Source organism: Oncorhynchus nerka, linkage group LG27 (genome assembly GCF_034236695.1).
Source record: "Oncorhynchus nerka isolate Pitt River linkage group LG27, Oner_Uvic_2.0, whole genome shotgun sequence".
Classification (NCBI taxonomy): Eukaryota; Metazoa; Chordata; class Actinopteri; order Salmoniformes; family Salmonidae; genus Oncorhynchus; species Oncorhynchus nerka.
Genome location: NC_088422.1, coordinates 50,343,220 through 50,370,180, shown reverse-complemented (window position 1 = coordinate 50,370,180; position 26,961 = coordinate 50,343,220). Strand labels below are relative to the sequence as shown.

At 41.0% G+C, this 26,961-nt stretch overlaps 1 protein-coding gene across 1 annotated transcript in view; it reads left to right on the top strand.

Moving 5' to 3' along the window:
- The first annotated feature begins 2,090 nt into the window (after nt 1-2,090).
- Nucleotides 2,091-26,961, top strand: part of LOC115111937 (protein prenyltransferase alpha subunit repeat-containing protein 1-like) — a 71,349-nt gene continuing 46,478 nt past the window's right edge. Inside the window, exons 1-4 of the mRNA XM_029638492.2 lie at nt 2,091-2,300; nt 4,809-4,978; nt 10,588-10,654; nt 20,084-20,188. Coding sequence (XP_029494352.1) covers nt 2,218-2,300; nt 4,809-4,978; nt 10,588-10,654; nt 20,084-20,188 — 425 coding nt within the window. The 5' untranslated portion in view covers nt 2,091-2,217. The remainder of the gene's footprint in view (nt 2,301-4,808; nt 4,979-10,587; nt 10,655-20,083; nt 20,189-26,961) is intronic.

Genomic DNA, 26,961 nt, shown 5'->3' with positions numbered 1-26,961 from the left:
AGACGGTTCCTTAGCCAATAGCCTCCTGTCCATTCATCATCCAAGTCAGATGTGTCCCCATTGTGAGTGTGTTCTTCCACATCACTGACTCTTGACTGTCTGTTTCTCTGCATAGATCACTTCTTTGGTGCTGGTTTAGGAGCGGTGGTGGAGGTTCAACCGGTAAGTAATTCACAAGTAGTAACAAGTTTCGGTGCTGTGTTCTGGTTTTATGCCTGTCTCCAACCTCGGAATGAACTATGTCTACCAGATTGTCTGCAAACTGTTCCTTCCTTCCCAGTATGATTTTAGCTTCCCGGGCCCTCTCGGCTCACTGAGGTGCCTAACCAGAACTCGGTCTCCAGGTTACAGAACTGCCCCTTTCATCTTCCGGTCTCTCTCTCCCAACAAGCCAAACAACAAGTCCACTGGAAGGTGTGGTTGATGACCGTAGAGCAGATAGTAGGGTGAGTAACCAATGGACTCATGCCGGGTGTTGAATGCGTATACAATTTGTGGAAGATGGTCCTTCCATCTCTCCTTCTCTTTGTCTGCCAGCGTGCGGTGCGGTTAAATCTCTCAGTTGGCTTATCTTGGGGATGGTATGGTGATGTTCTGGAATGGCCAACCCCTGATAGCTGCTGGAACAGGACATTTTCAAACTCCCAACCCTGATCATGATGCAGTTTCAAGGGGTATCCAAATCGGGGTAGGAAGTCATTAAAGGTACGCTCTGCTGCAGTCCGTCTGGACTTGTTCTTTGTCTGGTAAGCTTGAGGAAATCTTGTAAATTAATGATCAACCACCACCAGGATGTACTCAGTACCTCCTTGGCTGGTCTCCAGATGTAAGTAATCCACACAGACGAGCTCCAGGGGTGAGCTAGATATGATGCTACCCATAGGTGCTCGCACATGGATGACAGGTTTCTTCAGCTTTATGCACTGACATTTCCTTGTGACATAGTTCTCGATATATGGCCAGTAGAACCTCTCGCAAGGTGGAGTACTCTTTTGGTACCAATGTGTCCCATGTCATCATGGAGATGTTTAAGGGCTACCGGTCTGTACCTTACAGGAAGGACGAGCTGTTGGTCCGTCTATATAGGAGCCCATCTCTCCAGGTGCAGTTTGCTCCACTCATAGAATATCTTCCTTGTGACCCAGTTCACCACTTTTCTCATTTCATCAGTAACTACTGTAGCAGTCTCCTTAAGCTTTACAATCTCTCCAATGGCTGGATCTTCACGCGGTGCTTTCACCAGCTCGTCATGACCTATCATTGGCAGAAGTGCACTGGGCTGATGACTGGAGTCTACAGAGGAGATGTGGAGGGCAGTGATCCAGGCCACATCCTTCCTCTGGGCCGCATGGCTCCCTTCCCTCTTTGCACGCACAAAGTCCTGTGACAGCTCCTCAGTGCATTCTGTCACATATTGATTGATGTCTATGGAGTTACAAGACAATGTATCCGCATATATATTTATTTTTCCAGGCCTGTACTTAATGTTGAACCGGTCAGCTGACAGTTCTCCAACCCAGCGGTGGCTGACAGCATTAAGCTTTGCGGTGCTCATGACGTAGGTTAGTGGGTTGTTATCTGTATAAATGGTGAAGTACGAGGTGTAGCATAGGTAGTCCCTAAACTTTTCACACACTGCCCATTTTAGAGAAAGGAACTCAAGCTTTTCGCTGTGCAAATTGTAGTTCCTCTCAGCTGGTGTTAATTTTCTTGATCCATACCCGATTACTCTCAACTTCCCATCCTGCTGCTGATAAAGGATGGCTCCGAGTCCCTTCTTTGAAGTGTTGGTATGCAGTACGAGTGATAAATGAAAGTTAGGGTATGCCCTGGATTTCTGAACGAAAGATCACTGATGTTTTTCTCAGTTGATTTTAGAGTACAGTACCAACATTGAGGTTTTTCACTAGTTACCACAGCCACAAAGTCAAAACGGTCTTTGTGGCTTTTTGGTCTTGGTTTAAAGTCAGGCGTAAGGCTAGCAGTGTGGTTAAGGTTAGGTTTAAAATCAGATTTTAAGACGATACATTGTAGAAATAGGCGGGGTTTATGACTTTGTGTCTGGTATCTAGTGACGGCCCTGGTGTGGCAGAGTTGGTGTAAGAAATGTTGCTACAATGTTACCATGGTGAAACTTGTTTTAAACATGTTCATCAAAGATTTTTTAATGACCCGGATAAACATGAGAGATTTCATTGACGTCATCAGTGCACAAAAATGGCAGAGTCGGAGGAGGAGGATGTCTTGGTCCAGAGAGTTGTCAAAGATATCAATAACGCCTTCAAGAGAAATCCCAATATGTACGTAGCATTATCCAATTTATCGTAAATAACGAGTACGATTAGCTAGCTACAAGATAACAGCAAACTAATCATGGCATGATGCTCGAACGAGATGGCTATCATTTGCTGCTTTATTAGCAAGCTAACGAACGTTAGCGATCTAACCATCACAGTTTGTTGTCCAGCAAGCAAGCAAACATTCAGGATAAAAAGCAATCTGCAGAGCCCAGAGGGTAGCCTAGTTTGTGTATTTGCATACATTTAGCCATACGTTGCAGAGGATATATCTTTGACTGTGCAGCGGAATTCGTTTGCCACTTAGTAGCTAGCTACTATTCATTAGCCAAGAAGCCTAGCTACTTGATTTGCAGAAAAAGTTGACCCAGCCTTGTTATTCCCAGCTCTGGAATGGCATGCATAAATCACGTGATCAGAAAGTGTTTGTTTTGACCACAAATTAAAGTATATAGCCAGCTAAATAGTGTTGGAACAGTCTGCGGCTCGCGACTCTCCTCTCGCATGTAACGTCATAGCCTGTTATGTGGGAGTGACATTTCCAGATCTTTTTTTACACCTTTATCTATCTAGGCATGTCATTTAAGAACAAATTCTTATTTTTAATGACGGCCTATGAAAAATGGGTTAGCTGCCTTGTTCAGGGGCAGAACGACAGATTTGTATCTTGTCAGCTCGGGGATTCGATTTTGCAACCTTTCGGTTACAAGTCCAACGCGCTAACCACTAGGCTACCTATGTACGCAAAGGTCTGACACCTTTATATCCAAAATGTGTCTTTACTATGCTGAACAAAAATATAAACACAACATGCAACAATTTCATAGATTTTACTGAGTTGCAGTTCATACAAGGAAATAAGTCAATTGAAATGAATTAAATCGGTCGTTATCTATGGATTTCACATGATTGGGCAGGGGCACAGCCATGGGTGGGCCTGGGAGGGCATAGGCCGACCCACTTGGGAGCCAGACCCACCCAATTGGAAATTGTTTCCCCCCACAAAATAGCTTTATTACAGACATAAATACTTGTCAGATTTTTGTGCATATGGAACATTTCTAGGGTGTTTTATTTCAGCTAATAAAACATGGGACCAACACTTTGCATGTTGTATTTATATTTTTGTTGAGTTTAGTTGTCATCCCTCACCCTAGCGTTGACTGATGAGTTTGGCTCTGTGATTCATAGATGTTTTATCTATCATCTTATCTCAGAAGCCTGTCAAGTTTCACACCTGCTGTTTTGATTCCAATGGAGATCTACTCTGGTGATGACATAGCTACTACACTTGTCAAGTTGTTAGCTAATCATATCCAATAATGATCATTTTATTACTTGGTAATATTTTTTATATATTGTTATAATAACATGGTAAATAATGCCTTGTTGGGCTTAGAAGAGTGTCAGCCCGCTAGATGTATTCTGTTTAGAAGCTTCTCCGACTGAGTGTTCTAAATTAGAACTGGCCTACATTCTGTAGCTCATTTAAGAACAGGGTGTGAATGCTTCAACTTGATGCTGAGTAGGCCAGATCTTTTCCCTTTCATTTGCATCTCCATGTTTTGGTAGCCAACTCATAACCACCAGCCTATTTTGAGAGATATCAAAAGAGGCTTCGCAGTACAAGGCACAATGGAATGTAAAATATAACTTTTCATATAAAATTGATTTTGATGCACATTTCAGTTCCAGTTTATCAGAAGTAGAACATACACAGACCTGTCTGAACTTATTTGAACTGAGTACATTTCTACTTAATAAATTGAAGGCATTTTTACAGGGCAAAACATCCTTCAATAAAAATAACATCTAAGCCTGATTAGTAGTGTTTGTATAGGCTCAATCCCTCTGGTGATGTGAGTGACCTGTGCTGAGCGCTATGCTGTGCTGTGTGCATACACACACCAGGGTTCCATACCAACAATTTCCCCACTAGATTTTTCAGTTGGTGGCATCCATCTAAAAAAAATATAGAGCAAACATGCCACTCTGACATGTAGAATAAGGAATCACTCCAGTTCTATTTGTGACATTTCTATCTGAAACATTCCAATCCATTTTACTTACTGAACATGGCCCTGCTGCAAAGGGGACTGTATGTGTGTGCGCGCACCGCAGTTTGAGGCAAACCAGTTCTGTTGTGTGCTCAGTGAGGCGTAGACTCTCTGGAGATGCACTTGTGCAAACTAGGCTTCTCTCTACAAGGCTTGTGCCCCGTACTCCAGACCAGTGTTGTATTGTGCATCTAAAGTGTGCTCCTGCTCCTTCAACTAGAGACATTTAGGCTAAGTACAAGGGTCCCTACTCCATAAGCCAGGCAGTGAATAAAGCCCACCATCAGACAGGGGTTCTGCTGAGTCTAGAGGTTAAAAGGTTATGTATGTGTGAGCATGCATGTTAGAGAGCATGGGTATCTGAGAACGTGTGTATGTGTTTGTGTAGTTGCTGTGTTAGAGCAATGAGCATGCAGGTTCACACTCTCTCTCTCCTCCCCCCTCCCCCTCCTAGTGATGAGATAGGTCTGATCCTGTGTCCTGAGGCCAGGTACAACCGCAGCCCCATCGTCTTGGTAGAGAACAAGTTGGGGGTGGAGAGCTGGTGTGTCAAGTTCCTGCTACCCTATGTCCACAACAAACTACTGCTCTACAGGCAGCGCAAACAGTGGCTGGACAGGGAAGGTAAGAAGAAGAATTATTTATTCTTTATCCATTTTCCTTAGTCCACTGAGACAAGCACACCCCAGGGCTCGAAATTAAGGGTGTCCTGTAGGGCTGGGCGATATGACGATATAATATTGTGTGACGATAGACGTTTTTCTATCGTTTCATATTATGCTGTATCGTTTATTTAATTGTGTCGCAAATCACACTCTTTACGGCAATATTTTTTATAAATTGGATAATGCTTTGCGTGCCGTGTGGAAGGAAATTTGCAACACAAACAAACACGGAGGAGAGTGAACGTTACACAGAGCACAGAGACACAGACCTCATACCTAAAAGAGGGGCTACTTAGGTCGCATGGATGTGGTTTGGGTATGAAAAGTCTGACAAGGACCAGAAAACCATCCTCTGCAAAATATGCCACAGGCCGGTCCCGACAACAGGCTCAAACACCACTAACCTCCTTTACCACCTACGCAAGAATCATGTGAAACAATACGGCGAGAGTCTACGGATGAGACCCAAAAAAGTACAGTCGAGTGCTCAAAACAAACCCCCGACTCAGATGTTGCAAGAGGATTTTGCCCGCGGCACACCATATGGCAAAGAATAACGAAGATGGAAGGAGATTTATTTATTCATTATTATTATTTTATTACAAAAAACACAAGGAAGGGGTAACATTAAAGTATTAGAGCATGAAGAACAAACAATAAAGCATCAAGACACTATCAAACATGTATCAGTCTTTCCTCAACAGAGCCATCCTTATGTGTGAGGGTGCATGTGCATGATGGTGATATAAAATATGTCATAGTTTCCTTTTTCATGATCACAATCTTGTGAAACCCGAACCCTCTAAGATCCCACCACAGTTCCCCAATAGCTGTCCCTCAACCATTCGAGACCCCTCCCACAGTCACCCCCCTGGAAAAAATAAAATAAATTCCATTCCCCACCACCAAGAACCCCCCACAATGCACCAACAACCAAGTTAATGAACTAAAGAGATAAAAGGAAAATACAGAAGAAAACAGCAAATAATGCAAAAAAGATCAAACAAAATAATACATTTAAAACAAAGGACATCAAGGACAACTGAAATCATAACAGCAATGCCAACTATCTATGTTTGCGTGCATGTCTGGCACTATTACATGTATGTGTGTGTTCTTGTATGTGTTGATTTTAATGAGAGTGTGTGTATATGCATGTGTACAAGCACCTGCACAGCATCAGCCTCAGGCACACCTGCATTAGTTGTAAAAACACTGCCACTTAGTGTCATTCAAATGTACTTTTATTATGTTTTATTTGGACTTTTTTTCCCCCCTTTATCTTTTGACCATCATTCTCTCTTTCACACAGCAACTCCACTCCCACTTGTCTCCAATTCCACATACCAACCCTCAGCTTCCCTCAGCCCATCCCATGCTGGCCACCCACTTCGTGTTTCTACGCAACACATATCTTTCAACTATGCTATGATGTTTAACATACAATTTCAATCTATCTAATTGAATAGAATCTACAGCTTGCGTGTTCAAGATAAATACTTTTACTAAGAGTATTAGTATATTAGTAATTGAGTGAACCGGTCTCTCCAGATCTCCTAACAGTACTATTTCTAGGGTCAATTTTAGATCGATGCTATGCATTTTCAGCCATTCCTGAACCTGAGACCAGAAACAGGCTACCTGAGGGCAATACCAAAATAAGTGGTCTATTGTTTCTGTATTCTCACAATAAAATCTGCAGAGCTTCGATGATTTTATGCCCCAAATATTCAACATTTTGTTGGTGCCAAGAATTCTAAATAATAATTTTATCTGAAAAGCATGAAGTCTTGAATCTTGCATTGTTTTATATATCAACCCATACCATAGAATCGGTACATCAACAATCTCTTCCCAACTATTTTGCAATCTGTATGACACAGTTGTCAACATCCTGGTCCTCGAATGAAACTGGTATACTTTCCTATTTATGCTATTTTTATTTCTCCACCAGTTGTGATCCTTTGTATTGGGCAGACAGACCAGTTCCCTACCTCCTCCCACTGCCACCCGCCTCCTCCATTTTTGGGGTAATGCTGTAATCAATTGGTTGTACTCTTGGATTGAGCAGACCTTCCCGTACAATTCTGATAACTCCACGAAGGACATAACTCTACCGTTACAATATCATTTAAGAACAAAATATCATTTTCAAACATCTTTCCCATAAAAACAGGTATTTTATCAACCAGCACATTTGAGTTCAGCCATAATATTTGGTCTATCTTTTCAGGGGGATGAAATTGAACTTGTAGCCAGCTCTGCAATGCTTGTTTGAAAAAGACAGATACTTTGAAAAAAGTATAATTTTCAATTAATCGAAAATGAGACATGGCAATCTGCACAAAGGCAAAACAGCCTTTTTTAAACATTGGATTAGCTTTTCTTATTAATCTACTTGAGAACTATTTAGGGTTCAAATAAAACTTTTGAATGAGTGAAGCTTTTAGAAAGAGGTTTAGTGCTTTTATATTTAATAATCTCAACCCACCCAATTCATATTCATTATATAGATAGGCACGTTTTATTTTGTCTGGTTTAGCGTCCCAGATAAAGCAAAATATTTTTTGCTCATATGATTTGAAAAATGAATCAGCAAGAGTAGGCAGCGCCATAAGTAAGTGAGTAAACTGAGATATGACTAAGGAGTTAATCAGGGCAATTTTTCCATAAATAGACAGGTGTTAAGATTCTGCAACCATGGAGAGGTAGTCTGTTTTTACAAGTTTTCTATTGAAATTTATTGTGGAGAGCTTATTTATATCTTTTGTGATATGAATACCGAGTATGTCTACTCACCATCAGCCCATTTTATAGGTAAGCTGCAGGGTCATTTAAAAGTTGTATTTTTTAAGGATCCAATAGTTAAAAATAAGTTGTCCTCCAGTAAACTTCCAATATTCCCGTCCACGTGGAAAATCTATAAGAGTTATGTGAAGGCCAATTAGATGGTGATCCGATCGCATTCGGTCTCCTATTAAAACTTTTTAAACCTTTGAATCAAGAGAGAAGAAGACAAGAAAGTAGTCAAGACGACTAGCTTGATTAAGTCTCCTCCATGGAAGGAGATTACAACTTACATCTGCAAAGACATGGCCCCAATTTACACGGTCGAGAAACGGGGGTTTCGTGAGTTGGTGCTAACACTCTACCCAAGGTACCAAATGCAAATTGATATGTGACAGGTATTAATGCCAAATTGACATGCAAAACAGTCAAGCTCCCAAAATATATATTTTAGGCCTATATTTATTTTGTTTGCAACTATAGTTGAAGTGTTTTCTTATTTACCTTTTTAGATTTGATACATTATTATTTTGTTACATGCTTAATTGCAAATTTGCACCAAGGCTCTAAATAAAATAAGAAATAATCAAATATGTGTAAGTACCTTTTATTTGTTGAGTATAATTCAAAATGTAATAAGAAATAGGCCTTTACATGTGGTCATTTTATATAAACTATTTATTAATTGAATTAACAGAAAGTGTGCTATATCGTGATAGGAAATGATCTATATCGGGATATGAGATTTTGTCTATATCACCCAGCCCTAGTGTCCCGTCATCCGGGGGATGATTAAAAAATATATGTCTGGGACTATTTAAAACACACGTTGGAACAGTTGCGGGATGATAGAGCAGAAAAATATAAAATGCATACAACAGTGGTTCCATACTAAAATGTTTAAATACAAAGATGAGGCTGATGAAACAGACCACAACATTTAGCTTAAAAGTTGATAAACTATGAATACTTCACATTACAAGTGCAGCAATGTGTTAACTTGTCTCGGCCATATGCGTGAATGTTCCAAAATGCTATTATGGGAGAACGCCATTCTCAAACGCTCACCTGATGTGAGCGGTTTTTATAGTGACAGAGATGGATATGCAGCCTAATGGTAGAAACTTAGAAAAAGGGAATATCTGAACAAGGTATTGTGCCTTAATACCTTTGGACAGTAGAAGAGGAAATGCTGGTATCAATGGCATATCAGGAAATCTTTGCTTTTTTTCTATGGTCGGATTTTGGCTGTACATTATTAAAAGCAAGGTGTTCACAAACAAGAGGTGGTCAGGTACTGATGTTGGGTGATTAGGCCTGGCTCGCTTTTCCTTTTCTTTTGAAAGATAGTGAATGTCTAACATCAAACCGTGAGATTGAAATAGCTAGAAAGAAGAATAAAAGACTGATGCAATGAGACAATATACAGTGCATTCGGAAAGTATTCAGGCCCCTTGACTTTTTTCACATTTTGTTACATTACAGCCTTATTCTAAAATGTATAAATAAATATTTTCCCTCATCAATATACACACACAATACCCCATACAGACAAAGCAAAAACAAATATGAGGGGACTCAGCGGAGGTTCAAACAAGTAAAAAGACAGCGTGGCCTAATTTCTTCAGAGCAGCAAAGAATTCTAGTTAACATTTCAACACAGTATTGACTGAAGCTTTCTAGAGAATGTCATTTAAAAAGCAGCCTCTGAGATCATAAGGAATACGTTTTGTTGCATGAAGAATTTATATCAAGGAATCTGGTAGTTTTTGTCTGTCTAGCTGATAGGGAGTGAGCGGGCGGAGTGGGTCTATTTACAGGACTTTGTTATTGCAGCCACAACATATATACACACGTAGCTTACACACAATAGGGCCGGGATGATAATAGTATTGCAATATTTTTTCCATAGCAAGACTTAAAACATGAAGCAGAACGAAAGCTTTGGTCCTTTCTAAACCTGCTGTAATAAATAAATGTGACTCCGGATGACAGCATAATGTTTGTTTCCAAGATTAGGTCTGTTTTCCTAAAGAAGTCAAATTCGCTTCATGTTTTATTTACTTGCCACGATACTAATGAGTATCGCAATACTGCTATCGTCCTGGCCCTAATACACAACACAGCCGGTGGAAGCTGGAGTCATTGGTTGGTGTCCATACCTGACATTCCAAGCGGTGGTAAAGTCTGAGTTGAGCAGCAGCAGAGTGCAAGTAATGTCCACCAGAGCTGGGAGAGACAGAGACAATATGTGTTATTGTGCACTTGTTATTACGGGTCTAGTCCTGTGTATTATTTAGAGGTTGACACCTCGCTCTTTTGTTTGGGTTGCATCCCTGTGTTTTTATATATACACACACACGTGTTTGTTTTGGGCTTCGTCCCCGTCGTTTTCATGACGTACTTTATTTTAGGTGGAGAAATAAAAAAAACGATTACGTATTCCTGCGCCTGTCTCCTATCATTATACAGCGTGACATGTATGAGCAGACATATTTGTTAATTCTATGTACACAATATCGGTGCTATATCTGTGGAATATGTGAAAAGCTAATATCGCCGATAATATTGGTTAATCGATTTATCGGGCGGGCTCTAGTTTTAATCATATATATGAGCTTTGGGGATGTGTCAACATTTTCAGTTGGTCTGGTCCTTTTGTTACCCTTTTGGACAGCCAGAATGTATTTTTCCAAGAAAAATGGGCATTATAGACAGCTTTAGTTGTACTTCAAATAATCACTTGATATGCTATCCTGTCTCTGTCTCTCCCTCTTCCAGCTCTGGTGGACATTACTTGCACTCTGCTGCTGCTCAACTCAGACTTTACCACCGCTTGGAATGTGAGGTATGGACACCAACCAATGACTCCAGCTCCCACCAGCTGTGTTGTGTATTAGGGCCAGGACGATAGCAGTATCGCGATACTCATTAGTATCGTGGCAAGTAAATAAAACATGAATCGAATTTTACTTCTTTAGGAAAACAGACCTTATCTTGGAAACAAACATTATGCTGTCATCCGGAGTCACATTTATTTATTACAGCAGGTTTAGAAAGGACCAAAGCTTTCGTTCCGCTTCATGTTTTAAGTTTTGCTTAAAAACCAGGACGATAGCAGTATCGTAAAACTCGTTAGTATTGGAAACAAACATTATTTATTTAGTATATGACATTTATTTATTTTCCAAGTTATAGCATGCAATATTATACATACAGCAGGTTTAGAAAGGACCAAAACTTTAGTTCTGCTTCATGTTTGAATTTTTGCCATGGAAAAAATATTGCTATACTAGTATCATCCCGGCCCTATTATGTGTAGGCTACGTGTGTATATATGTTGTGGCTGCAATAACAAAGTCCTGTAAATAGACCCACTCCGCCCGCTCACTCCCTATCAGCTAGACAGACAAAAACTACCAGATTCCTTGATATAAATTCTTCATGCAACAAAACGTATTCCTTATGATCTCAGAGGCTGCTTTTTAAATGATATTCTCTAGAAAACTTCAGTCAATACTGTGTTGAAATGTTAACTAGAATTCTTAGCTGCTCTGAAGAAATTAGGCCACGCTGTCTTTTTACTTGTTTGAACCTCCGCTGAGTCCCCTCATATTTGTTTTTGCTTTGTCTGTATGGGGTATTGTGTGTGTATATTGATGAGAGAAAATATTTATTTATACATTTTAGATTAAGGCTGTAATGTAACAAAATGTGAAAAAAGTCAAGGGGCCTGAATACTTTCCGAATGCACTGTATATTGTCTCATTGCATCAGTCTTTTATTCTTCTTTCTAGCTATTTCAATCTCACGGTTTGATGTTAGACATTCACTATCTTTCAAAAGAAAAGGAAAAGCCACACACTCGGGTAGCTTTGATGCAATCATTTCTTAACACTAATTACAATCATTTATTTATCAACGTTTCGATAGCAAGCTGTCTTCATCAAGGTTTCAAGAGATTCAGTCTCCAATAGAGCCAGACTGATTAATCGGTTGACGGATATAATCAGCCGATATTAGCCGTTCACAAAAAAAATTATATCAGTCTTTATTCCACAGATAAAGCACCGATATTATATACATAGAATAAACAAATATGTCTGCTCATTTGCAGTAATGTTTTGAAAATGTCAATGGTTGCCTGACATCATTCAGCCCTAGGTCACAACGTGAGCGAGAGTAGGCATGGTAGTTTGACGGTGAATAGCTTGTCACAGCCAGTGTATATGAATAAGTAAATAATTAGAAGAACACTTCACCAATCAAGCAGCTCTGTCCTCATCACTAAGGCCATGTGTTTGCATTCATGATAAGTACCTAACGTTTGCTAGCTAGATAAATTAGAACGTGTGACTAAAACCAGTGGGGCAAGCATTTGCCTGCATAAACGCATGCCATTTTGCAATGTAATGTACGTATGGTTTCTGTGAGAAAACATTGTTGTAATGAACAGCTAGCTTGTGCTTGTCATAATTTACTCTAATTGCGATGTTGCCATAAAGTGTTTGTTTACATGACCTTTGACTATTGTAAACACTGTAGTATATCTACTCAAGACAAATGCTGACACCTAGCGGTGAGATTAGGAACAGCACATTACTGCATTTCAATGCTTATTTGTGAACAGTGCAGTTTCAGATTAATTTTGAAAGAAAGTTTAATTTATTCAGCCTTCAGCCTTGTGGCGGTTTAGCACAAACACTTTTGCATTCTTCTTATCCACTGCCATAGATAGACACATCTTTAAGTTGTACCTAAGAAGGTAAACTAAACCAGTTTTACTGTCGTATTTATAGAGGATATCGTTTCCTTTTGGTGGATATACTGTAAACCACAAAATGTTCTTAAATAATGTTAATTGTAATATTTTGTTAAGAAATCATATTTTATAATATCTGTTAATCCTTTAGAGCACAATTTGTATAAGAAAAGGTTGGTTTTTCATTTCACCCCCGGAATTCAGTGACTTTTGCCCCCCAAAAATAAAAAATATAATAAATATATATACATATGTGTGTGTATATGTATGTATGTATGTATGTATGTGTGTGTGTGTGTGTGTATATATATCGGGATTCAGTGACTTTTGCCTCCCTAAAAATCGGTATTGGACGCAAAAATCCCATATCGGTCAGTCTCTACTCTCCAATTGGTTCTTTCTGGAGATACACTATATATACCAAAGTGTGTGGACACCCCTTCAAATTTGTGGATTCGGCGATATCAGCCACATCCGCTGCTGACAGTGGTATAAATTAAAGCACAAAGCCATGCAATCTCCAAAGACAAACATTGGCAGTAGAATTGCCTTAATGAAGATCTCTGTGACTTGCCACTTTTCCAACAAGCCAGTTCATCAAATTTCTGCCCCGCTAGAGCTGCCCAGGTCAACTGTAAGTGCTGTTATTGTGAAGTGGAAACGTCTAAGAGCAACAACGGCTCAGCCGCAATGTGGTAGGCCACAATGTGGTAGACCACACAAGCTCACAGAACGAGACCGCCGAGTGCTGAAGCGCGTAGCGTGTAAAAATAATCTGTCCTCGGTTGCGACACTCACTACAGAGTTTCAAACTGCTTCTGGAAGCAACGTCAGCACAATAAATGTTCGTCGGGAGCTTGGTTTCCATGAACGAGCAGCCGCACACAAACCTAAGATCACCAAGTGTCGACTGGAGTGGTGTGAAGCTTCCCCGCCATTGGACTCTGGAGCAGTGGAAACGCATTCTCTGGCGTGATGAATCACGCTTCACCATCTGGCCGTATGACGGACTAATCTGGGTTTGGAGGATGCCAAGAGAACGCTACCTGCACGAATGCATAGTGCCACCTGTAAAGATTGGTGGAGAAGGAATAATGATCTGGGGCTGTTTTTCATGGTTCGGACTAGGCCCCTTAGATCCAGAGAAGGGAAATGTTTACGCTACAGCATACAATGACCTTCTAGACGATTCTGTGCTTCCAACTTTGTGGCAACAGGTTGGGGAAGGCCCTTTCCTGTTTCAGCATGACAATCAAATACAATTTTATTTGTCACATGCGCCAAACACAACAGGTGTAGACCTACCAGTGAAATGCTTACTTACAAGCCCTTAACCAACAATGCAGTTTTAAGAAAAATAAGTGTTAAGTAAAAAATATGTCCCTGTACACAAAGTGAGTTCCATGCAGAAATGGTTTGTCAAGATCGGTGTGGAAGAACTTGACTTGCCTGTACAGAGCCCTGACCTCAATTCTATCGAATACCTTTGGGATGAATTGGAACGCCGACTGTGAGCCCGGCCTAATCGCCCAACATCAGTACCTGACCTCACTAATACTCTTGTGGCTGAATGGAAGCAAGAACCCGCAGCAATGTTCCAACATCCTAGTGGAAAGCCTTCCCAGAAGAATAGAGGCTGTTATAGCAGCAAAGGGGGGACCAACTCCCTATTAATACCCATGATTTTGGAATGATATGTTCAACATGCAGGTGTCCACATACTTCTGTTCATGTAGTGTATTTTGGCCAGCTATAGGTTGTATTCAGTTGTGGGCCCTATTCATGAATTGCACGTTTCATGAACATTTGTTTTAGAACTGACTCCCAAACTAAGCGTTTTCCTCATTGCATTGTCAATTGACAAGGATGAAGATATATCTATATATATTTTTACTTTTACCCCCCTTTTTCTCCTCAATTTCGATCTTGTCTCATCGCTACAACATTCCAACAGATGAGTCACGTGTCCTCCGAAACATGACCCGCCAAATCGTGCTTCTTAACACCCGCCCGCTTAACCCGGAAGCTAGCCACACCAATGTGTTGGCTTAAGCACTGTTCACCTGCTTACTTTAGAAATGTCATTGTATACTGAACTAACATGCAACCATTTCAAAGATAAATCAAAATGAAACAGAGTTACAGGACATCAGTCAATTGAAAAAAAAACATTTGGCCTTAATCTATGGATGTCACGTGACTGGGAATACATCTGTTGGTCAAATATACTTTTTAAAAAACAGAAACAGATCAGAAAAACAGTCAGTATCTGGTGTGACTACCATTTGCCTCATGCAGCGCGACACATCTCCTTCGCATAGAGTTATTCAGGTTGTTGATTGTGGCTTGTGGAATGTTGTCCCAATCCTCTTCCATGGCTGTGTGAAGTTGCTGGTTATTGGATACTGATTAATCAGCCAATTTGTAAATATATACAGTGCCTTGCGAAAGTATTCGGTCCCCTTGAACTTTGCGACCTTTTGCCACATTTCAGGCTTCAAACATAAAGATATAAAACTGTATTTTTTTGTGAAGAATCAACAACAAGTGGGACACAATCATGAAGTGGAACGACATTTTTTGGATATTTCAAACTTTTTTAACAAATCAAAAACTGAAAAATTGGGCGTGCAAAATGATTCAGCCCCCTTAAGTTAATACTTTGTAGCGCCACCTTTTGCTGCGATTACAGCTGTAAGTCGCTTGAGGTATGTCTCTATCAGTTTTGCACATCGAGAGACTGAATTTTTTTTCCCATTCCTCCTTGCAAAACAGCTCGAGCTCAGTGAGGTTGGATGGAGAGCATTTGTGAACAGCAGTTTTCAGTTCTTTCCACAGATTCTCGATTGGATTCAGGTCTGGACTTTGATTTGGCCATTCTAACACCTGGATATGTTTATTTTTGAACCATTGCATTGTAGATTTTGCTTTATGTTTTGGATCATTGTCTTGTTGGAAGACAAATCTCCGTCCCAGTCTCAGGTCTTTTGCAGACTCCCATCAGGTTTTCTTCCAGAATGGTCCTGTATTTGGCTCCATCCATCTTCCCATCAATTTTAACCATCTTCCCTGTCCCTGCTGAAGAAAAGCAGGCCCAAACCATGATGCTGCCACCACCATGTTTGACAGTGGGGATGGTGTGTTCAGGGTGATGAGCTGTGTTGCTTTTACGCCAAACATAACGTTTTGCATTGTTGCCAAAAAGTTCAATTTTGGTTTCATCTGACCAGAGCACCTTCTTCCACATGTTTGGGGCAAACTTTAAACAACACTTTAGACACACTATTGTGTAATTTAGTGTAATTTAGACTAAACAGTCATTAGCCACTGTTCAAAATGACTGGGCATCACTCGACTTTTGGGCACCAATGCTGCCGCGTCTGTAGAACTTTCATAACAATAACAACGAAACAGAGTGATTGAGCTGCAACCCATGAATTCGGAGTTGAGATAACCATGTGTAACAGTATTGCTTCCTTCCCTCTTCTTGCCCCAACCTGGGCTTGAACCAGTAACCCTCTGAACTAGAGTTGGGCGATATTCCAATAGCATTGTCTACCGAAGATGATTGACGGCCTTCGTCAATGGTGACGACATTGTGATGTGACAGATAATGGTCTATTTGAACTTAACGTAGTCTCGCAGTGCACAGCGGCGTAGCACACAAGTGACATTCCGAGTAATTTGTATATTTCTATTTGCTGTAGCCTATTTCAATAAATATGTTTTCTACAGAACGCTAGAGAGGAATGTAGGCCAGACAAAGCGGAGAATCCTACCAAAGTGTACAGTCAGAAAATATTGTTTCTCTCTCTCTGTTGGATGCATGGGCCTTAGGCTATAGCCTAAACGTATTTAAAAAATGTAGAACATAACTATCTTGTCTAGCTGTTTTTAAAATCTTGGCCTATATTCCATTCTCTCTCCATTTGATAGGCTATGAGTATCTTTGGGATATTGGCTACGCTTCCATCGTTTTGTGCATGGCCCTCTTCCAATAAAACAATGAATCTAACGGAGTTACATCTCAAAACCTTATTTGAATAGCCTTAAAACGTAAGGTAGCCAGGGGACTAATAATGAGAGAGAACAATGTCAATAGCCTATAATAAAATCGAATGACAAGTTCAATCAAGTTTAAGCTCATTTAGAAATAAATTATCCATGGGGGCCAGACAAATTCAGCCAGTAACATATCCTCCTACTAAAGCCTATCATAAAAGCTTTAAGACAAGTTCAAGGTTGCGATATGCATAAGTTGCTGTGCCATTTCCTGGTTGCTAATATTCTAATAGTTTGCCTAATTTCAGTTTATGTGACAAAACAAACAAGTGTAGAGAATCATTGTACCATCTAAACCGCTGGGAAATATATGTTCAATAACCAAAAATATAGCATTTTCAACTGTTTGAAGCTGATGTACAAAACCGAAGGTAAAAGACTGAAAAACAAACTTAAGAACGGGAAGCATAAAAACAGTGCACATATAACAGATCTACCTCTTCTTAGACTTGCTTTCAATGATAATGACAGATCTATAACTCACATTTCCTTGTGAATTTGGTCGGGTCGCCCAAAATGTTACATATTGCAGCTTTAAAGTTATGAACAGTAACTTATTTCCCAAATATTCTAGTTTAAGAAAGGGTAGTCCTAAAGTTGCACGTTTAAAAAGAACAAGAATGGAAGTCTATAGCCTCGGCATAGGCTATTCTCAACCACAGCTGTATGAGAGATAGAACAAACAATAATATTTATTTACTATTATTTTAAGAGGCAAAAAAAGAAATTATCCAGTTATTACCTACTAACTATCTAGCCATTTCACATTGGCTAAATATGCATGCTTAGCTAATGCGTAAATCATTCATTAACGTAAGTCGGATTTTTACATACACTTAAGTTGGAGTCATTAAAAATAGTTTTTCAACCACTCCACAAATTTCTTGTTAACAAACTATAGTTTTGGCAAGTCGGTTAGGACATCTACTTTGTGCATGACACAAGTAATTATTCCAACAATTGTTTACAGACAGATTATTTAAATTCTAATTCACTGTATCACAATTCCAGTGGGTCAGGAGTTTACATACACTAAGTTGACTGTGCCTTTAAACAGCTTGGAAAATCCCAGAAAATTATGTCATGGCTTTAGAAGCTTCTGATAAGCTAATTGACATAATTTGAGTCAAGAGAGGCACTGAGTTTGAAGGTAGACCTTGAAATACATCCACAGGTACACATCACCTGTGGATGTATTTCAAGGTCTACCTTCAAACTCAGTGCCTCTTTGCTTGACATCATGGGAAAATCAAAAGAAATCAGCCAAGACTTCAGAAAAAAATTGTAGTCTGGTTCAAAATTGGGAGCAATTCCAAATACCTGAAGGTACCACGTTCATCTGTACAAACAATAGTACGCAAGTAAAAACACCATGGGACCACGTAGCCGTCGTACCGCTCAGGAAGGAGATGCGTTCTGTCTCCAAGAGATGAACGTACTTTGGTGTGAAAAGTGCAAATCAATCCCAGAACAAAGCAAAGGACCCTGTGAAGATGCTGGAGGAAACAGGTAGAAAAGATCCACAGTTAAACGAGTCCTATATCGACATAACCTGAAAGGTCGCTCAGCAAGGAAAAAGCCACTGCTCCAAAACTGCCATAAAAAAGCCAGATTACGGTTTGCAACTGCACATGGGGACAAAGTTTGTACTTTTTGGAGAAATGTCCTTTGGTCTGATGAAACAAAACTAGAACTGTTTGGCCGTATTGACCATTGTTATGTTTGGAGGAAAAGGGGGACGCTTGCAAGCCGAAGAACACCTTCCCAACCGTGAAGCACGGGGTGGCAGCATCGTGTTGTGGGGATGCTTTGTTGCAGGAGGGACTGGTGCACTTCGCAAAATAGATGGCATCATGAGGAAGGAAATGTATGTGCATATATTGAAGCAACATCTCAAGACATAAGTCAAGCAGTTAAAGCTTGGTCGCAAATGGGGATTCCAAAATGGACAATGACCCCAAGCATACTTCCAAAGTTGTGGCAAAATGACGTAAGGACAAAGTCAAGGTATTGGAGTGACCATTACAATGCTCTGACCTCAATCCTTTAGAACATTTGTGGGCAGAACTGAAAAAGCGTGTGCGAGCAAAGAGGCCTACAAACCTGACTCAGTTACACCAGCTCTGTCAAGAGGAATGGGACAAAATTCACCCGACTTATTATGGGAAGCTTGTGGAAGGCTAGCCGAAACGTTTGACCCAAGTTAAAGAATTTAAAGGCAATGCTACCAAATACTAATTGAGTGTATGTAAACATCTGACCCACTGGGAATGTGATGAAAGAAATAAAGGCTGAAATAAATAATTTTCTCATTATTCTGACATTTCACATTCTTAAAATAAAGTGGTGATCCTAACTGACCTTAGACAGGGAATTTTTACTAGGTTTAAATATCAGGAGTTGTGAAAAACTGAGTTTAAATGTATTTGGCTATGGTGTATGTAAACTTCCGACTTCAACTGTATGAACTTTCACAGTGAATGCTTTTATTTATACGTTTCGTACGATTTAATTGAATATCGCCAAATGCATAAAAAAAAATATTGTGCCTATTTAATGCAAACCTTGCTGTTAATAGATCATAATGCAGCATACAACTGAGCTAAACATTGGTAAATGACAAGTTCACTCTGTCATTCATTTTCTAAAACGCATATCAAGTGCAAATGCGCTGTTTAGCCCACATCTGAAGGCTGGGAGTTATTTAGGATGTCGCCTACTGTGGATTGCTAAAATATCCTAATGATTATGATTACACTTCCCTCATTCAAATATTATGGCGACACTTGGAAACCAAGCTCAAGTTTTCAGTGTGGCCTGTTATCGTCCAGACTTCTGGCTTTGAAAAAAATCTCCAGGCTTTCGTCATAGCTGTCAATTCTTTGAAAAATAAAAAAATTCTTACAGGTGGCAGTTTGGGGGAAAAAAAATAAATAAATCCCGTCCGAATTGTTCTCTGGTGTAACGGACATTCTGGGGTAATAAATACATAACCAACGTTCTCTTGTAATACTAGTCCCTTGCGAATAGGGCTGAAGACAACAAACACCCTGGTCAAATCATTCTGTCATACAAAATACGTATCCAACTGTCAAGGTCACATACCTAATCGTTGCCTGGTATATTTCATTAAGCCCTAGCCGCTTTCAAACATTTGCTCATTTGGCAGATAATAAAAAAAGTAGTCAGCACTACTATGGTGTAGGCTATTTAGCCTGTGAATGTGTTTGCTTGTACATTGAGTGTCTTTGAGGGTCTAACTTGCCTAACTTTGATCAATTCAAATAACTTATTTTTCCTGTGAGAAGTTTTTGTGTTTCATAAAACAAAAACAAGTATGCAAATAGCATGCAAACAAATGTGCCCAATGCAGTAACATAACATTCACATCCGGTAGAGAACATTGAGATTGACAGTCATTGAATAGTTCCTCTCTTCTGTCTGTTTTGGCAGGAAGGAGCTGCTGCAATGTGGCGCCCTAAATCCAGAGAGAGACCTGTACCTGGGAAAACTGGCCCTCACCAAGTTCCCCAAGAGCCCAGAGACATGGATACACAGGTAGGACTGGAGAGGGGTGTGTGTGTGGTGTGTGCCTGCGCGTGTGTCCACGTTCAATATTTAAAAATATTAAACTGTAACTGGCGGTTTTACGATGCATGTTTAGTCACCAGTGGACCAAAATAAAATGATGGCATTTATAGGTTCCACTGTAAATCCTCTCACACACTTAAACACAACACACATTCAAACACGTCACATGCACATACACACGGTTAAACAGGTCCAATCATTACTGCCTCTACTGAGTCCCTTCTCGACTCAGAATAAATCTTTGAAATATTATTGATGGAGTAAAGTTATACAATTTACCACCACTAACCCAAGCTGGGAGGGAAGAAGGGATGGAGAGAATTAATGAGGGATGAAGAGAGAAGGAAAGCAAGAGAGTGTGGGTTGGAGAGAAAAGGGTGGGGGTGGTGGTGGAGAAAGAAGGATGGAGAAATACTTAGTAATAAAGAGAGAGAGAAACAGAGGAAGGCACAGAAGGAGTGAAAGAGTGGGGATATCTTTCTTGCGAGACGGACGGTCTAACCTATTTCCCACAGTTTAATCCCCCCCCCGTTCCCCACACCATCCCGTCATGTTAGATCAGGACCGAGCCCACGCCTGTAGGCTGTAGGATCACATATCATTAGAAAGACACCCTGCGTGCCCCAAGGGACCCTAGGAAATTATGGTCACATGATTGTCACTGGTTTCATTCAGTATATTGTAGAAGGAGGGGGAAAAGGGAGGAAGGATGAGGGGTTAGAGGTAGAAAGCAGATAGAAACAGAGAGAGAGAGAGGGACAATTACACACACTTACACACAACACATACACACAGTTGAAGTCTGGAGCTGGAGGTTTTAATATATATATACATTTTTTTCACCATTATTTAACCAGGTAGGCTAGTTGAGAACAAGTTCTCATTTACAACTGCGACCTGGCCAAGATAAAGCACAGCAGATTGACACATACAACAACACAGAGTTACACATGAAATAAACACGCATACAGTCAATAATATAGTAGAAAAAATAAATAAAGTCTATATACAGTGTGTGCAAATGAGGTAAGATAAGGGAGGTAAGGCAATAAATAGGCCATGTTGACAAAGTAATTACAATATAGCAATTAAACACTGGAATGGTAGATGTGCAGAAGATGACTGCAAGTAGAGATACTGGGGTGCAAAGGAGCAAGATAAATACAGTATGGGGATGAGGTAGTTGGAAGGGCTGTTTACAGATGGGCTATGTACAGGTGCAGTGATCTGTGAGCTGCTCTGACAGCTGGTGCTTAAAGCTTGTGAGGGAGATATAAGTCTCCAGCTTCAGTTATTTTTGCAGTTCGTTCCAGTCATTGGCAGCAGAGAACTGGATGGAAAGGCGGCCAAAGGAGGAATTGGCTTTGGGAGTGACCAGTGAGATATACCTACTGGAGCGCGTGCTACGGGTGGGTGCTGCTATTGTGAACATTGAGCTGAGATGAGGCGGGGCGTTACCTAGCAGAGACTTGTAGATGACCTAGAGCCAGTGGGTTTGGCGACGGGTAATGAAGCGAGGGCCAGCCACCGAGAGCGTACAGGTCGCAGTGATGGGTAGTATATGGGGCTTTGGTGACAAAACGGATGGCACTGTGATAGACTGCATCCAATTTGTTGAGTAGAGTGTTGGAGGCTCTTTTATAAATGACATCGTCGAGGATCGGTAGGATGGTCAGTTTTACGAGGGTATGTTTGGTAGCATGAGTGAAGGATGCTTTGTTGCGAAATAGGAAGCCGATTCTAGATGTCATTTTGGATTGGAGATGCTTAATGTGAGTCTGGAAGGAGATTTACAGTCTAACATACACCTAGTTATTTGTAGTTTTCCACATACAGTGCCTTGCGAAAGTATTCGGCCCCCTTGAACTTTGCGACCTTTTGCCACATTTCAGGCTTCAAACATAAAGATATAAAACTGTATTTTTTTGTGAAGAATCAACAGCAAGTGGGACACAATCATGAAGTGGAACGACATTTATTGGATATTTCAAACTTTTTTAACAAATCAAAAACTGAAGAATTGGGCGTGCAAAATTATTCAGCCCCTTTACTTTCAGTGCAGCAAACTCTCTCCAGAAGTTCAGTGAGGATCTCTGAATGATCCAATGTTGACCTAAATGACTAATAATGATAAATACAATCCACCTGTGTGTAATCAAGTCTCCGTATAAATGCACCTGCACTGTGATAGTCTCAGAGGTCCGTTAAAAGCGCAGAGAGCATCATGAAGAACAAGGAACACACCAGGCAGGTCCGAGATACTGTTGTGAAGAAGTTTAAAGCCGGATTTGGATACAAAAAGATTTCCCAAGCTTTAAACATCCCAAGGAGCACTGTGCAAGCGATAATATTGAAATGGAAGGAGTATCAGACCACTGCAAATCTACCAAGACCTGGCCGTCCCTCTAAACTTTCAGCTCATACAAGGAGAAGACTGATCAGAGATGCAGCCAAGAGGCCCATGATCACTCTGGATGAACTGCAGAGATCTACAGCTGAGGTGGGAGACTCTGTCCATAGGACAACAATCAGTCGTATATTGCACAAATCTGGCCTTTATGGAAGAGTGGCAAGAAGAAAGCCATTTCTTAAAGATATCCATAAAAAGTGTTGTTTAAAGTTTGCCACAAGCCACCTGGGAGACACACCAAACATGTGGAAGAAGGTGCTCTGGTCAGATGAAACCAAAATTGAACTTTTTGGCAACAATGCAAAACGTTATGTTTGGCGTAAAAGCAACACAGCTCATCACCCTGAACACACCATCCCCACTGTCAAACATGGTGGTGGCAGCATCATGGTTTGGGCCTGCTTTTCTTCAGCAGGGACAGGGAAGATGGTTAAAATTGATGGGAAGATGGATGGAGCCAAATACAGGACCATTCTGGAAGAAAACCTGATGGAGTCTGCAAAAGACCTGAGACTGGGACGGAGATTTGTCTTCCAACAAGATAATGATCCAAAACATAAAGCAAAATCTACAATGCAATGGTTCAAAAATAAACATATCCAGGTGTTAGAATGGCCAAGTCAAAGTCCAGACCTGAATCCAATCGAGAATCTGTGGAAAGAACTGAAAACTGCTGTTCACAAATGCTCTCCATCCAACCTCACTGAGCTCGAGCTGTTTTGCAAGGAGGAATGGGAAAAAATGTCTGTCTCTCGATGTGCAAAACTGATAGAGACATACCCCAAGAGACTTACAGCTGTAATCGCAGCAAAAGGTGGCGCTACAAAGTATTAACTTAAGGGGGCTGAATCATTTTGCACGCCCAATTTTTCAGTTTTTGATTTGTTAAAAAAGTTTGAAATATCCAAAAAATGTCGTTCCACTTCATGATTGTGTCCCACTTGTTGTTGATTATTTACAAAAAAAATACAGTTTTATATCTTTATGTTTGAAGCCTGAAATGTGGCAAAAGGTCGCAAAGTTCAAGGGGGCCAAATACTTTCGCAAGGCACTGTATTCTAAGTCAGAACCGTCCAGAGTAGTGATGCTGGACGGGCGGGCAGGTGCGGGCAGTGATCGGTTGAAGAGCATGCATTTAGTTTTACTTGCATATAAGAGCAGTTGGAGGCCACGGAAGGAGAGTTGTAAATGGCATTGAAGCTCGTCTGGAGGTTAGTTAACACAGTGTCTAAAGAAGGGCCGGAAGTATACCGAATGGTGTCGTCTGTGTAGAGGTTGATCAGAGAATCACCAGCAGCAAGAGCGATATCATTGATGTATACAGAGAAGCGAGTCGGCCTGAAAATTGATCCCTGTGGCAACCCCATAGAGACTGCCAGAGTTCCGGACAACAGGCCTTCCAATTTGACACACTGAGCTCTATCAGAGAAGTAGTTGGTGAACCTGGCGAGGCAATCATTTGAGAAACCAAGGCTGTTGAGTCTGCCAATAAGAATGTGGTGATTGACAGAGTCGAAAGCCTTGGCAAGGTCGATGAATACAGCTGCACAGTGATGTCTCTTATCGATAGCGGTTATGGTAGAACCTTGAGCGTGGCTGAGGTGCACCCATGACCAGCTCTGAAACCAGATTGCATAGCGGAGAAGGTACGGTGGGATTTGAAATGGTCGGTAATCTGTTTGTTAACTTGGCTTTCGAAGGCCTTAGAAAGGCAGGGTGGGATAGATATAGGTCTGTAGCAGTTTGGGTCTAGAGTGTCTCCTTTGAAGAGGGGGATGACCGTGGCAGCTTTCCCAATCTCAGACAATACGAACGAGAGGTTGAACAGGCTGGTATTAGGGGTTGCAACAATTTCGGCAGGTACTTTTAGAAAGAGAGGATCCAGATTGTCTAGCCCAGCTGATTGTAGGGGTCCAGATTTTGCAGCTCTTTCAGAACATTTACATTTACATTTAAGTCATTTAGCAGACGCTCTTATCCAGAGCGACTTACAAATTGGTGCGTTCACCTTATGACATCCAGTGGAACTGCCACTTTACAATGGTGCATCTAAATCTTTTAAGGGGGGGGGGGGTGAGAAGGATTACTTTATCATCAGCTATCTGGATTTGGGTGAAGGAGAAATGGGGGAGGCTTGGGTGAGTTGCTGTGGGGAGTGCAGGGCTTTTGACCGGGGTGGAAAGCATGGCCAACAGTAGAAAAATGCCTATTGAAATGTTCTATTATCGTGGAAAGAGCTAGCCTTAGCTTTTCTAACTGCCTGTGTATTTTGGTTCCTAACTTCCCCGAAAAGTTGCATGTCACGGGGTCTATTCGATGCTCATGCAGATCGCCACTGGATGTTTTTGTGCTGGTCAAGGGCAGTCAGGTCTGGAGAGAACCAAGGGCTATATCTGTTCCTTGTTTTAAAAAAAATTGAAAGGGGCATACTTATTTAAGATGGTAAGGAAGGCACTTTTAAAGAACAACCAGGCATCCTCTACTGACAGTATGAGGTCAATATCCTTCCAGGAAACCCGGGACAGGTCGATTAGAAAGGTCTGCTCGCTGAAGTGTTTTAGGGAGCGTTTGACAGTGATGAGGGGTGGTCGTTTGACCGCAGACCCATTACGGATGCAGGCAATGAGACAGCGATCGCTGAGATCTTGGTTGAAAACAGCAGAGGTGTATTTGGAGGGCAAATTGGTTAGGATGATATCCATGAGGGTGCCTGTGTTTATGGATTTGGGTTTGTACCTGGTGGGTTCATTGATAATTTGTTTGAGATTGAGGGCATCAAGCTTAGATTGTAGGATGGATGTTAAGCATGTCCCAGTTTAGGTCACGTAGCAGCACAAGCTCTGAAGATAGATGGGGGGCAATCAGTTCACATATGGTGTCCAGGGCACAGTTGGGGGCAGAGAGTGGTCTATAGCAAGCGGCAACGGTGAGAGACTTGTTTCTGGAAAGGTGGATTTTTAAAAGTAGAATCTCAAATGGTTTGGGCACAGATAGCCTGCAGAGTTGTCTTACTATCTCTGTAGAAGATTGCAACACCGCCCCCTTTGGCAGTTCTATCTTGTCGGAAAATGTTATAGTTAGGGATGGAAATTTCAGGGATTTTGGTGGTCTTCCTGAACCAGGATTCGGACACGGCTAGGACATCCGGGTTGGCAGAGTGTGCTAGGGCAGTGAATAAAACAAACTTAGGGAAGATGCTTCTGATGTGAACATGCATGAAACCAAGGCTTTGTTGGTTACAGAAGTCAACTAATGAGTGTGCCTCGGGACACGCAGGGCCTGGGTTAACCTCCACATCACCCGAGGAACAGAGGAGGAGTAGGATGAGGTTACGGCTAAAGGCTATCAGAACTGGTCGTCTAGTGCGTTGGAGACAGAATAAAAGGAGCAGATTTCTGGGCGTGGTAGAATCGATTCAGGGCATAATGTACAGACGGATATGGTGGGGTGCGGGTACAGTGGAGGTAAACCCAGGCACCGAGTGATGAAAAGAGAGGTTGCTTCTCTGGCGCTAGATATGCTGGGTGAGGTCACCGCATGTGTGGGAGGTATCTAAGGCATGTTGAGTGGGACTTTGGGCTCGGCAGTAAACTAAAACAACGATAAATATCCTAAACAACAGTATACAAGGTAGAGGTCGACCGATTAATCGGAATGGCCGATTAATTTGGGCCGATTTCAAGTTTTCATAACAATCGGAAATCGGTATTTTTCGACACCGATTTTGCCGATATTATTATTTTTTTCTCTTATACCTTTATTGAATCTTTATTTATCTAGGCAAGTCAGTTAAGAACACATTCTTATTTTCAATGATTGCCTAGGAATGGTGGGTTAACTGCCTTGGTCAGGGGCAGAACAACAGATTTTCACCTTTTCAGCTCGGGGGATTCAATCTTGCAACCTTACAGTTAACTAGTCCAACGCTCTAACCACCTGCCTCTCATTGCACTCCACAAGGAGCCTGCCTGTTACGCGAATGCAGTAAGCCAAGGTAAGTTGATAGCTAGCATTAAACTTATCTCATAAAAAACAATCAATCAATCAATCATAATCACTAGTTAACTACACATGGTTGATGATATTACAAGTTTATCTAGCGTGTCCTGTGTTGCATATAATTGATGCAGTGCGTATCGTTGCTCCAATGTGTACCTAACCATGAACATCAATGCCTTTCTTAAAATCAATACACAGAAGTATATATATTTAAACCTGCATATTTAGCTAAAAGAAATCCAGGTTAGCAGGCAATATTAACCAGGTGAAATTGTCACTTCTCTTGTGTTCATTGCATGCAGAGTCAGTGTATATGCAACAGTTTGGGCAG